Below are 13,245 nucleotides of genomic sequence, written 5' to 3'. Positions count from 1 at the left end.
AACACAAAGAACTTTGCCTACTCGCGTCTTGCTTTTGCTGTGTAGTTGAATTGTCTTGAACGTTCCAGCGAATGGGTTTAAGCTACAAACCTATCACAGGGTAATGCAGAAAAGGAGAAAAGCCTCCAGTCACATTCCAACACAAAAGATACCCGCAGCAGAGAGGACCACCATCAGCACCAGTGATAGTTAAAGGGCAGTCTGCCACCCAGTACTATTAATAATGCAATCTAATGATTCTATGATTTAAAGTCATACAGTATGTATCATCATGCATCATTCATGAAAACCGTCTTCATTTACCATGTATCCTTGCTATGCTACCTTTTACAGCAATGCAGAGTATTTGGCCACCCCACATCATCAGACATTTAGGGCCTTTTCCTAACAATTTTTAGAAAACATAATATTTCATGTCCAACATATTTGATATTAGATCTGATTTTATTCAATATTAAACTGAGGATGAAAACATCACTATATTTTTACAAACATTTAAAATAATAGTACATTTGAATCCAAGGGTACTTTTTGTAGGTTTTGGTATTCAAAACAATTGACAAGCTGACTGGACTTTTTAAGGTACAAGCTAAAAATGCAAAAACAAACAAACAACAACCTATTCTCAAATTCAGAACTGTTCTACACACAGAAAGGATATATAATTTATCCTTACTGTGCAGAACCTAGACCTCTCTTGGTTGAAACTGTTTTTTTTTGTTGTTGTTGTTGTTAGCTGTCTCCTAATTTTTGTTGGCCCCCAAATTCTCTACACCGATGCATATATAGGACATCACATATAATGGGTTTCAACTAAAAAACAAAAGTGCAAACACATATTACAAGGGATCAGTGAAAACAAGTTAAAACATTTAACTGGCAGGTTAAACTTTTCTCTGAATTCTAATGTATGCATAGTACATTAGCAAATTTAGTGTGAGGTGTTAGTGTCAGCTTCTCTGCATGCTTGTGTCTTTACAGTTCAGCTAATGTACATGGCACATCTCCATTGGATGCTTTGAGTTAGGTAAAGTGGCCTTTAAGAAAATTGTTTAAAATTGAATTGGCGCACAAAGCTATTCTCTGGGTAACACAGAATCTACAAACAGGTTTTAGTTTTTGCTAATATATAGACTCACACTAGGCATTGTTGTAATTCACTGTTATATTTTGCCTTTTTGCCTCTGTTCTGATAGAAGGGTCATTTTTGTATATTATAATTTCATTTTTATTTTATAAATATATATTTTCATATTTTTTATTATATTTTATGCAATAGTACTGATTACAGTGAGGATTCAAGCTGTATCACCTCCAAGGCAACTCACAAATATTTTGCAGCCAGTTACGCCGTTAGTGACACAAACAGTATTCAATTTCAACATGATAATAAAACACGCAGGCTGCTATAACATTAAATTACTTTTTTTCTTAAATAATAAAGGACACACTTTTGTGGCTGCAGTTATTTCTACTGCCCATATTGACTATGAAGTCCTTTTAATTGTCGCTCCTTTTACAGTAGCAATTCTGCCATGGTTAATCTAAACTTCACGCATCAAATGATGGTGATGTAGGCCAGCACAAAAGAACAAAAACATGTGCATCTCACAATTTTCCACATAAGACAACAGAACAAACTTTCCTAGGCTTGTGACAGCTGCATGTGCAGCAACGCCGCTGAAGTTGGGCAAAACAATATGCATTCTGGGATACTTATATACAGGAAGAGCTGATTGGGCCATACCAAGTGTACCTCTTACATGGGGGAGAATATATAATTAATTTTAAGTTGTATATTTCCTTTGACTTATGAGTTGTCTATTTACTTTGTATTCTGTTGAGTATTATTGATTTGAAGAGGTTATTAAACTAACAGTTATTTTGTTTTGTTTGGTGTTACATAATTTGTTAGTATTTGTTATTACCTTATGTGTCATCCTGGACTGATCAGCCAGTAGTTATGTCCCCTGTGTTTGTTGTGTGTTAGGGCAGTTATAATGGGGTAAATCAAACCTATAGATGGGCAAAGTGAGACTTTGTGAAACACTGAAACACTCAAAGCATTTGTGCCAGAGTTGTATTGAGGCTTTGAAACAATCTGAAACCCGTCTCCATGATGACATCTGCTGGCCAACCTTCACTACACCAGTACACTACACTGGCACAGACAAGCTCTGCACAATTCCAAACAAAGCTACTTATTATACCAGACTGTTAATAATTATGATCAACACATATTTTGGAGGCCAGAAAAATATTGGGACCGTTAAAGATGGGTGGCAGCCTGTGACTATAGTGATCGATGTACTTCAGCAAAATTCTTCCTCTGTTAATAGTCATATTGCTTTCAGCAACTTAATTTACAAAGTAAATCATTCTTAGAAAAGACCGCTGTGTTTACTGGAATAACCACAGAGGTTTCCAGCTGTCTGGAGCTCAGTCTGTCTCGTTTTTTCCTCAAAGCCTTCAAACTTTGGACGTCTTTGGTTGATTTTGAAGCTTTCCAGGTGTTAGTGTCAGCTTTGTGCTAGAAGCCCCCAGTCTCTGTCTTGATGCTAGTAATCATTCAAAAGAGGTCTTTACATATTATGTATATATCTATATAATATTGGATTGATTACACTATAGATTCCAGTGTTTAATTGAAGTAATAGTATCATAAACATTAATTCAGTAATTACAAATGACTCAGATTCTTGAAACATTGGAATCCTGGTGCTTTGTAATGCCTAGAAGGAGCAAGTTTGGCACCGGTTGAAATTGGGGTGAAGTGCGCCAAAACCTTGTTTAGTTGTGGTCATGCGACCCAGGTGTTTTGAACCATGCTTCGGAGCAGTGTTTCAAAACATCTGCACTTCACAAGCTTGACACAGTGTCGAAACACCATTTCCTCTCCGGTTTATGGGATATCTGCTTTAAGGCACACATTTGTAAAACTACCTTCTCCTACACCAACTACAGGGGCCTGGCTAGGTACAGGTTTTTCAAGGGTGCAGTGCTGGGTCTCCAAAACTACAAACAGGCTAAATTTAGTATCGCTATTACAAAAGGAGGAGGAACCATTAAAGAAGCCATGCTACACATATATATTCGGTGCAAAGGAGGTAGAACTATACAGCAGTGAACCAACAACAAGCTGCATTCAGAGGGTTAGTGGTTAGGGTTTTAGAGTGATGTTATTTTAATTTATATAGTGCCAAATTACAACAGCAGTCTCCTCAAGGATTTATGAGATTGGTAGTCTTTAGATTCCCAAGCATAATTCTGTCATGGAAATCCCTGCATGGTTCAGGAACACTTCCAGAAATCACTGTCTGAACACAGTTTGTTGTGCCATCTACACATGCAGATTAAAGCTCTATTAAGCCATATGTGAACATGATCACTTTTCTCTGGGTCAAAGCTCAGAGAAGACAGTCTCAGTCCATTCTTTGTCTCAGAATGGACAAAATAGAAAAACGTTCTCTGAACGCACAACAGAAATTTGAAATTGTTTTTGGAAAACATGAATACCTTATCCTCAGGACTAACGATAAGAGGCGTCACCCAGCTTGTTATCAGCACCCAGTTAAAAGCCTGCATTTCTGATGGTACAGGGTTTCATTTGTGCCTATGTAATTGGCAACCTATGTATCTGGGAAGGCACCATCAATGCTGAAATGTATATAGAGGTTTTAGAGCAACACAACATAGACAGACAAGAATGAGGCAGCATTCCTCTCGCAGAAGTCCAGCTACAACAGAAAAGGTAGTGGTGCACAGTGGTAAACGTGAAACTGTGCAAACTTTTTGAGACTTGGTTACAATAAAATTAAAAAGGCCTTGGTTTTTTTTATGGTAAATTTTCTCAGTGTTAACATCTGATATGTTTTCTTTGTTGCATTGTGAATAAAACGGAATTTGAAATTTGAAAATTCTGTTTTCATTTACATTTTATACAGCATCCCAACATTTTTGAAATTGAATTTGGATTTCAAAAGTTGGAAAAAGAAAGTAAATTGACTCAGGCGTACAGGTCCCACTCTCACTTTGCACTTATGTGGCGTCTGAGTTGTCTTCAGCAGGTTCAGGAAGCTCATGTTGTCTGTACATAAAGGTGAGGAGAAACAGAGCCACATCATATGAGCACCAATAGGCTGTATGTGAAGTCACAGCTGACCAATAGCGGCTTTCTACTAATCCCTCCCGCAGCTCGAAGTCAATGCGTCTCTCCAATTCCACTGCAACAGAAGAAATGCCATATTAGGATCTAAGATCATGTCAGCCAGGCTGGTGCTGAATACTCATACTGAAGAAGTTCATTTGACTTTTTTTCACTATGCAACATGTGGTTTCCATTTCAGTTTACTGGAGCAATAAAATTTCTACTTTTGGCCTAAACTCTTACTATTAACCAGACATAGAATATTTTGTAGGTATGCATTAGTAAACTACAGTAGATCATAAAACATATTTATAAATACTAAATGTACGCATACATTTGTAACCACCAACCTTTCTTTCTCATCAATAAATTTAATAGAATAGCCCTTTATTGTCATTGTACATGTACAACAAAATTGTGGGTGCACAAAACCAGCTGTGCAGGAATAATCGTTGCCCTGTACCTGTGACATGTGCAATGACAATAAAGTTGAATTCTATTCTATTCTATAAAATATAAATAGCAGACAGCGGGAATAAATAACAAAGAGGAGAAATATATACAATCAAGAGGAATATATAAAAAGCAATAGAGTGCTTGGAAGTACTGCAAAGAAAAAATACTTCTGAAGACAGTCCGTGTGTGTGTGTGTGGCCTGACTGATGGGGGTTACTCAGACTATGGCTCAGATTAGTGAGGTGGGTGGGGTGTGGGGGAGCCAAGGAGAAGGATCTGTTTGTGAGTCTTGAGGTGTGGGACCTGACTGACTTTAGGTGCCAACCAGAGGGCGGCAGGTCGAACAGGTAGTGGGCGGGGTGCAAGGGGTCACCTGTGATGGCCCTAGTTTTCTTGAGACAGGAGGAGCTGGCGATGGCCTCCAGGGGTGGCAGAGGGCAGCCAATGATTTTTTGGGCAGTGTTAATTAACCTCTGTGCAGTCTTTTTTTTTTCTCAGTTGTGGCCCCTGCATACCAGACACCCATGCAGAGCACAATCTCCACTAAGGAGTGGTAGAAGGCCAGCAGCAGCTTCTGGTCCAGGTTACTCTTCCTTGGGACACAGAGGCAGTGCAGCTGCTGCTTGGCCTTGTTTACCAGGGTGATGGTGTTGTGGGTCCAGGTGAGATTGGCGGAGATGTGAGTGCCCAGAAACCTGAAGGTGGAGACAGATTACACCTATATTCCATTTATGATGCAAGGGAATTGGACCTCCCCTCCGCGAATCGCTACCTTATCATGTTGGAGGGATTTGTGTGTCCCAGGGATCCCCGGGGCTATGTTGTCTGGTTTTTTTTTCCCCTGTGGTAGGGTTTCCCATGGCACATTGTCTGGGGAGGGTGCCCGAGGGCAACCTTCTGGTGGCTGGGCCTTAGTCCATGGGGCCTGGCTGGGCACAGCCAGAAAAAGGGACATGGACCCATCTTCCTGCAGGCCTACCACCCGCACAAGGCACCGTAGGGGTCGGGTGCATTGTGAGCCGGGCGGCGGCGAGGAGCGTAGGACCTGGGTGTGTCTGCTTTGGGGTATCTGCTTTTCGCGGATGATGTGGTTCTGTTGGCTTCATCGGGTGATGGCCTCCAGCTCGCTTTGGAATGGTTTGGAGTGTGAAGCAGTGGGAATGAGAATCAGCACCTCCAAATCTGAGGCCATGGTCCTCAGCCAGAAAAGGGTGGAGTGCCCACTTCGGATCAACGATGAGTTCTTGCCCCAAGTGGAAGAGTTTAAGTATCTCGGGATGTTGTTCACGAGTGACGGGAGGAGGAGCAAGAGATTGACAGACTGATTTGTGCTGCGGCTGCAGTGATGCGGACACTGTATCGGTCGCCTATGGTCACGAGCTGTGGGTCATGACTGAAAGAACGAGACCGTGGATACAAGTGGCGGAAATGGGCTTCCTCCGAAGGGTGGCTGGCCTCTCCCTTAGAGATACGGTGAGAAGTTCGGCCATCCAAGAGGAGCTCAGTGTAGAGTCGCTGCTCCTTTACATCGAAAGGAGCTAGTTGAGGTGGTTCGGGCATCTGAAAAGGATGGGAGCCTCCTGGGTGAGGTAGTCCGGGCATGTCCACCGGGTGGAGGCCCCGGGGCAGACCCAGGACACGCTGGAGAGATTATATCTCTCAGCTGGCCTTGGAACGCTTTGGTGTCTCCCCGGACACCTGGTCGAGGAGGAGGTGGCTGGGGAGAGGGAGGTCTGGGCTTCTCTGCTTGGGCTGCCGCCCCTGCAACCTGGCCCCGGATAATAGGAAGGAAGGAAGGATGGATGGGTGGGAGGGAATTTGACCTGTCTGTGCCTCCTGAAGTCCATGATGAGTTCTTTTGAGGTTCAGGTTATTTTCTGAGTGCCAGTGGGACAAACTCTTTACCTCCACCCTGCATGCTGTCTCATGTTCATCAAAGATGAGCTCAATCACGGTGCTATTGGCATACTTGATGATGACATTGGTTGTGTGGGTTGGTGTATAGTCATAAGTGTAGAGGACATACAGTAGGGGGCTGAGAATGCAACCCTCTGGGGACCCGATGCTGAGTGAGAGTAGAGTGGAGAGGTGGGGTTCAAGTCGGACTGATTGAGGCCGGTTGGTTAGGAAATCTTTGATGCAGGAGCAGGAGGCAGGGGGGATGTGGAGGTGGTCCAGTTTGGTGGGAAAGGATGTCTGGGATTATGGCGTTGAATGCTGAGTCCACAAAGAGCTTCCTCTCGCAGCTCTTCCTAGTGATGGTAATGGAATACTATCTGCTCAAAACACTTCATTGCAGTGCAGTGGCAGACCCTGTATTTATTTAAGAGGACCCAAACACAGACGCTCAAGGCAGGAATCAGGTTTAACAAAAAACAAGCTGTTTATTGAAGGCCAAAACACATGCAAAACAAAGGCGAAAGAACATGGAGATAAACTAAACTAAAAATCTAAACTGGGGAAAAACTAACCAAGGTCTAGTCTAAGGAGCTTGGAAAAGCGTCAGGATTTCTTTAAGTTTTCTTGAAGACGTTTTACATCTCATCCAAGAAGCTTCTTCAGTTCTAAGAGCAATTGGTGGAGATTCCCGGATTTAAGCCTTGTGGAGTGTCCACAAGAGGGTCATGGACCCCCTATTGTTCCTCTACCTAATCACATGAGCCAAGGTGTGAAAACGGGTGTGGGTGAACAAATTGTAAGACCTTGCCTCACCCTATCATGTGATTTACTGAAGTCAAATGACCCAGGATGTGAGTGGGCTTTAAAGCGTCTGGGAAGGATCTCAAAACTGGATTACAGAGGGTTGACAGTTGGTGTCCTAAGCCCCGCCCTCTGTTCAATAATGGTCATTCAAAGTGGACATAGATGGCTTCTTTCACTCCTCTTTCAAATCATCTGTCTTATCTGTCCTAAATGTGAACACTGGCATCCTCGAAAGAGTGACCTGTGTCCTTTAGATGCAGATAGACAGCCGAGTCTTGTACCCTGGTGGTGGCTCTTCTATGTTGTGCCATGTGTTTATCCAGTGGCTGTTTGGTCTCTCCAATGTAGAGGTCCTAGCATTCCTCACTGCACTGTATAGCATATACCACGTTGTTAAGTTTATGTTTAAGAGTTTTGTCTTTGGAATGAACCAGTTTGTATCTGAGTGTGTGGCTGGGAGTAGACTGGGATGTCGTGCTTGGAGAAGACTCTGAGTTTTTCTGATAAACCGGCTACATAGGGGATGACAATGTTGTTGACTTTGTCTTTCTGATCCTCCCTAGTTGGTGTCTGATCTTCTTTTCTGTGCGTCTTTGCTGACTTGATGAAAGTCCAATTAGGATAACCACATGTTTTAAGAGCTTCCTTTACACGTGTGTGTTCCCTCGGTCCTGATTACTCCAAGTTTGTGTTCCAGAGGGTGGCGGGAGTCAAAGAGGAGGTATTGGTCCATGTGTGTGGGTTTCCAGTAAACTTCAGTGTTGAGGTTTCCATTCTCTTCAATGTGCACGGCACAGTCCAGGAATGGCAACCTGTTATCATTTGTGTCTTCCCTGGTGAACTTTATGTTTTATCCACAGAGTTAATGTCTGCGGTGAAGGATCCAAGAAGTATAATCCTTCACAGCTCACATCACCGGAGGTTTCCTCCGGTTATGAGGTTTTTCTACCCACTGTTGCTTGCTCGTAGGCGGGTCATGTGATTGTTGAGGTTTCTTTCTGATACTGGAGGATCTTTACAATATAAAACACCTTGAAGCAACTGTTGTTATGAAATGGCACTATATACATAGAACTGAACTGAACTGACTTAACAGAACAAACATGATTTCGACTCACAAAAAAGTTTCTGAAAAATGATTACAGGGAGATAAAAGAAATGGTAAATGGGCTGGTTCTTATATAGTACTCTTTTACTCAAGCACTTTATACATGTCTCATTCACCCATTTACTACTCTCTACTTGTAGAGATTATAGCTAAGTACTTTCTAATTATCATTCACACAGATTCTGTGTGACACAAACATTCTGATGAATGCATCAGGAGCAACTCAGAGTTCTTGCCCAAGGATGCTTTAGCATTCAGACTCAGCCTGGGATTGAACTACCAGCCTTCTGATTAGTGGATGATCTGCTCTAGCCCCTGAAGAGCAGCTACGTTGGTTTAAGATCTCAATAACCACAGCAAATCATAGATGCTTTACTTTACAGCACTTACATGAGGTGATGTCCAAGACAGCTGAGGTGGACTGGGACATGGCAGGCTCCACCTCCCTTCTTTCCTCCATTATTTGTTTGTCTTTGTCTTCTTTCTCTGCCATTGCTACTTCTTCCTCTCCTGTTCCCACATTTTTTACATCAGAGGTCCCACTCTCAGAATCTGATGGCTCCTCCTCCACTCCACCCACCTGGCCGCTGGAACGGGAAAAGCGGGAAAATAGGATTCCTCCAATTCCCTTTCCGAGACTTGCAGCACCTTAGGGGTAATTAGATTTATGCATTAGATCATCTTATTTTGTATTCCTAATCTAAAGTTCTTCATTAACAATATTTACTGTGTTCAAAAAAGTCATGTGTCTTCTGCCCTTTTCTTCTTTCAACTGCTCCCTTTTGGGGTTTTCCGGATACCCACAACCAAGGTATTGGGCAGTAATGGAAAAAGCTGGATTGATGCACCAACCGTATTAATTCTCATGTTTTTCAAAGCCTCAGGGAGTCACTCGAAGGGGGCAAAAGGGCAACAGGTTCATGACCCTTGTCTGTGGACCACAACTGTGGCAGCAAAATGTCACCTTGAAATGTTTGTTTTTATCGTTCTAGTGCTCTACAAATTTCATGACCTAAAAACGCTTGGCTTGTCTCATCTTAAATTTTTGGGAGCTTAGTGGAGTGAAGTTCTAATAGTGTTAGAAGCAGTACCTCTATATCTGCTGTGTAATATCAAATGTCTTTTATCCAGTTAAAGTTACTCTCCAGAGCTAATTGCTTCTATTGATTTGTTTAGAAACTGTTTACTGCCCAGTGCTGGGCCTGCTACAATATCAGCAGCTCAAGCATCTTCTGTTTCTCTCAGCTTACATCATCTGATTTTACTTGGCATTCATATCCATTTCAGATATTATTATTTCACTAAACTGATTTTTAAACATGAGAAGTTAAAAAAAATCACATATATATAATGTTCTCCTATCATCTATGACTCTATTGCCGAAATCCTCACCCATGATGCTGGCCTTGCCCAGGTTGGTGATTGACTCTCCATAGTGCCGCCGGGGCTGGGGGGGAGACGTGCAAGGGCTAGGGATGCTCTCTGAATCTGAGACAGACACAGTCTCCTTCAGGGGATTGAGCAGCGTGGGCCGGATCAGATCATACGGTGCCGGGTTGGTAGTGTTGTACCTGCACATCACATCAACCTCTGCTCAATGAAACATTTTGTCCTACTTAAATGACATGATAGTTATTACTACACACAAAACCAAAAAGTTTATTTTATTCTAGCCTTTACAGCTGGAAAACATCTTTTATATACAAGACACTTGACATTTCTTACCAGTGGATCTGAACAGGTGCAATGTTACTGTAGTGCTTTAAGATTAGAGGCTCCAGTCTGTACGCCTAAAACAAACAAATGTTTAAACTCATTAGGTATTTTAAAGACACAATTTAATCATGACTGTAAGCTTGTCTTTAAATTTTTTTAATTTATATTAGTGTAATACTACCGTAACCTTTTGTAACATTATCTTTGTCAGTATTCGTTGAACAAGATATGAATAGCTTGATCATTAAAATAGGTACTTATTATCTCAGCAGGTTAATAAGATACATAACTGTGGCGCTTCAGCCACAACAGCTCCCACTTTGGACCCATGATACAGACATCCTCTCTACTTTTAATATTTGGCTTCAAACGTTGCTTTTTGCTAAAGCATATTTGAATTTGAATTTATTTATTTAAAAGGGACAGTGCAGTTTTACGGAGCCCCGCAGGGGACATGGGAGAAAAAATAATTAAGACGGACTTTTGCGAGATCTAACTCGGGATCTCGCAAAAGTTTTGCGAGATCTCGCAAAAACAAACTCGGGATCTTGCAAAAGTTTTGCAAGATCTCGTAAAACAAACTCGAGATCTCGCAAAACCTTTGCGGTTTTGCGAGATCTCGCAAAAGTTGAATTCCAACAATTACTTAGTTGTAATATTACTCTTTCTGGGTCACAAAATAAACTTTTAAGATATTTTGAGGCGTGAATGTAGTTGTGTAAACGTCAGATATCTGCTCGGTTTACAAGACATCACGTATTTGCAAAAGTGCTCCATCTCGAAGCTAACGGGAGGTTGAGACCTACTACAGCTGGGAGGAACACCGCTTTCCCGGCACATCGTGCCTCGACCTCACGGTCGGCTTCGAGCTGGCGGCCTCCGAAGAATGCGGCTAAAACTTTTGCGAGATCTCGCAAAAGTTTTGTGAGATCCTGAGTTAGTTTTGCGAGATCTCGCAAAAGTCCGTCTTAATTTTTTTTTCTCCCATGTCCCCTGCGGGGCTCCGTACAGTTTAACATAGTCCAAGTAAAAAACATGAAACTGATGTAACGCACATAAGTTTCATGTTATGTGCGTTACAATAATTTTCAACAATTGTCCCTTGTTGGGATTACAATCAACATAGATACATTTTACAATAAAACATACATTTTCATAAAACCAAAATACATCATAAATACCATTACAATTAATAGATAATTAATTAATAATTAATTACAATTAAAATAAATTAAAAATCATTAGTTAAAATTACTACATCTCTGATTTCCCTTTAACAAAACTTTAACTTTCAATGTAAAGGATCTGATGTCTGTAATCAATTTGATTTCGGTTGGAAGTGTGTTCCACAGATGGCAAGCCTTTATGGAAAAAGCTGATATAGTTAGAGTTGGATCAGATAACCCTGAATCTTCCTTTAGTTGTGCTGCAATAGTTTCTTTTTCACTCACCAGTCCGCATTTAATTATCATTTATTATTAATCTCTGGCCAAACACACCCAACGTTATTTATAAAGCGCTTTAAAACAGCAAGTGCTGACTTATATGTTTGACTGCTTAACATTAAAGACAGAATAAAAAATAATTTAAATTATGTGTGTAAATACATACATATACATATATATATATATATATATATATATATATATATATATATATATATATATATATATATATAAGGGGTGCAACAGTACTCGTATCGATATTGAACCGTTCAATACAGTGCTTTCGGTTCCGTACGCATATGTATCGAACAATACAAAATGTTTAATTTATTTTATCAACTTTTCTTCTGACGATGCTGTCTGTGTTGAGCACTCAGTGGATCTGTGTTCAACTACTCCGCCTAGGCTGCACTGTCGAGTGCAGATCCACTGAGCGCAGCGCAAGCTAGCGAGACAGAACCGAACCGTGAATTTTGTATATTGTTGCACCCCTAATATATATGTATATATCATTTGCCTGACATGGTCCACGTCAGCTGTTGAGGAACCAGGGCACCTTGATGAGAAAAGAAATGGGTGTGACTTTTAATTTCTAATCTGTGGAATTCTTCCACGGCCTGTCTTCAACTTGTCTTCTTACACTCACCCCAACTGGTCGCAGCAGATGGCCGCCCCTCCCTGAGCCTTGTTCTGCTGACGTTTTCTTTCTATGTTAAAAGGGCGTTTTTTCTGCCCACTGTCACCGAAGTGTTTGATCATAGGGGGTCATCTGATTGTTGAGGTTTCTCTGTATTGTTGTTGGGTCTTTACTTACAATATAAAGTGCTTTTAGGCGACTGTTGTTATTGTCGCTGTATAAATAAAACTGAACTGAAACGAATGACTCACCACAGGGTCTGTAGGGTGGAATATGTTAAAGAGGCGATTGCAGATAGATTTTGGAAGGATGTGGTCCTGCATGCCATTGTTTACAGGACGGATTCCTCGCAATGCTAAGAATACAGCCAGAGGAGACCCCATGCAGAAGAAATTCTCTACCTGCAATACAGAGAACAGGGTATCATTAGAGATATTAGAGATATAGTCATTGCTCCTCACAGGCATTTACACTACAAGTGAAGCTCCCTCAGATTGTGATTCTGTGAGCATTTGACATGCTAGGAATGTTTGTACTTTAAATATGAAGGCCGATTTATACAACAATGTTTTTAGGCTGAAATACAGGGAGACTATAGCTGCAATCAGATCTATGACAAAAGATGAATAGAATGGCATAATAGCAACCCATCATTTTTGATATGTGGTTCACATTTTGTCACACTTTAATGTTTCAGATCATCAAACAATGTTAGTATTAGACAAAGTTCATTTCAGTAAATATTAATTTTTTAAATGATGATTTCATTCGGCACCAGGAAGCAAAGTTGCAGTCCTACACAACTCTTTGTGGCTTCTCTCCTCTTGTTATCCCCCCAAAACCCCATCCGCTTAGAGACTGTGTCAGCTCCCAAACAAAAAAACCCCTAAAAATCAGGAAAAAAATGACTTAGAATCACAAAGAGTACCTGAACGCTACATCCACAGAGGTCGATTATCTTGTTAATAATTTCACCTCCTCACTACGTATGACACTGGTTACTGTAGCTCCTGCGAAAAATAGAGCCTCAAAT

The 13,245-nt window shown here is 41.2% G+C and overlaps 1 protein-coding gene across 1 annotated transcript in view; it reads right to left on the bottom strand.

The window, feature by feature from the left end:
* Positions 1–723: 723 nt before the first annotated feature.
* ddhd1b (DDHD domain containing 1b) overlaps positions 724–13,245 on the bottom strand; it is a 30,374-nt gene continuing 17,852 nt past the window's right edge. Inside the window, exons 9-13 of the mRNA XM_040026911.1 lie at positions 12,464–12,613; positions 10,140–10,204; positions 9,807–9,985; positions 8,805–9,062; positions 724–4,223 (exon numbers count right to left, since the gene is read on the bottom strand). Of these exons, the coding sequence (XP_039882845.1) occupies positions 4,039–4,223; positions 8,805–9,062; positions 9,807–9,985; positions 10,140–10,204; positions 12,464–12,613 (837 nt within the window). The 3' untranslated portion in view covers positions 724–4,038. The remainder of the gene's footprint in view (positions 4,224–8,804; positions 9,063–9,806; positions 9,986–10,139; positions 10,205–12,463; positions 12,614–13,245) is intronic.

Source organism: Simochromis diagramma, unplaced genomic scaffold (assembly GCF_900408965.1).
Source record: "Simochromis diagramma unplaced genomic scaffold, fSimDia1.1 OVJJ01000746.1, whole genome shotgun sequence".
NCBI lineage: Eukaryota > Metazoa > Chordata > Actinopteri > Cichliformes > Cichlidae > Simochromis > Simochromis diagramma.
The sequence above is the reverse complement of the archived record's forward strand: the minus strand, read 5'-3'. Positions and strand labels throughout refer to the sequence as shown.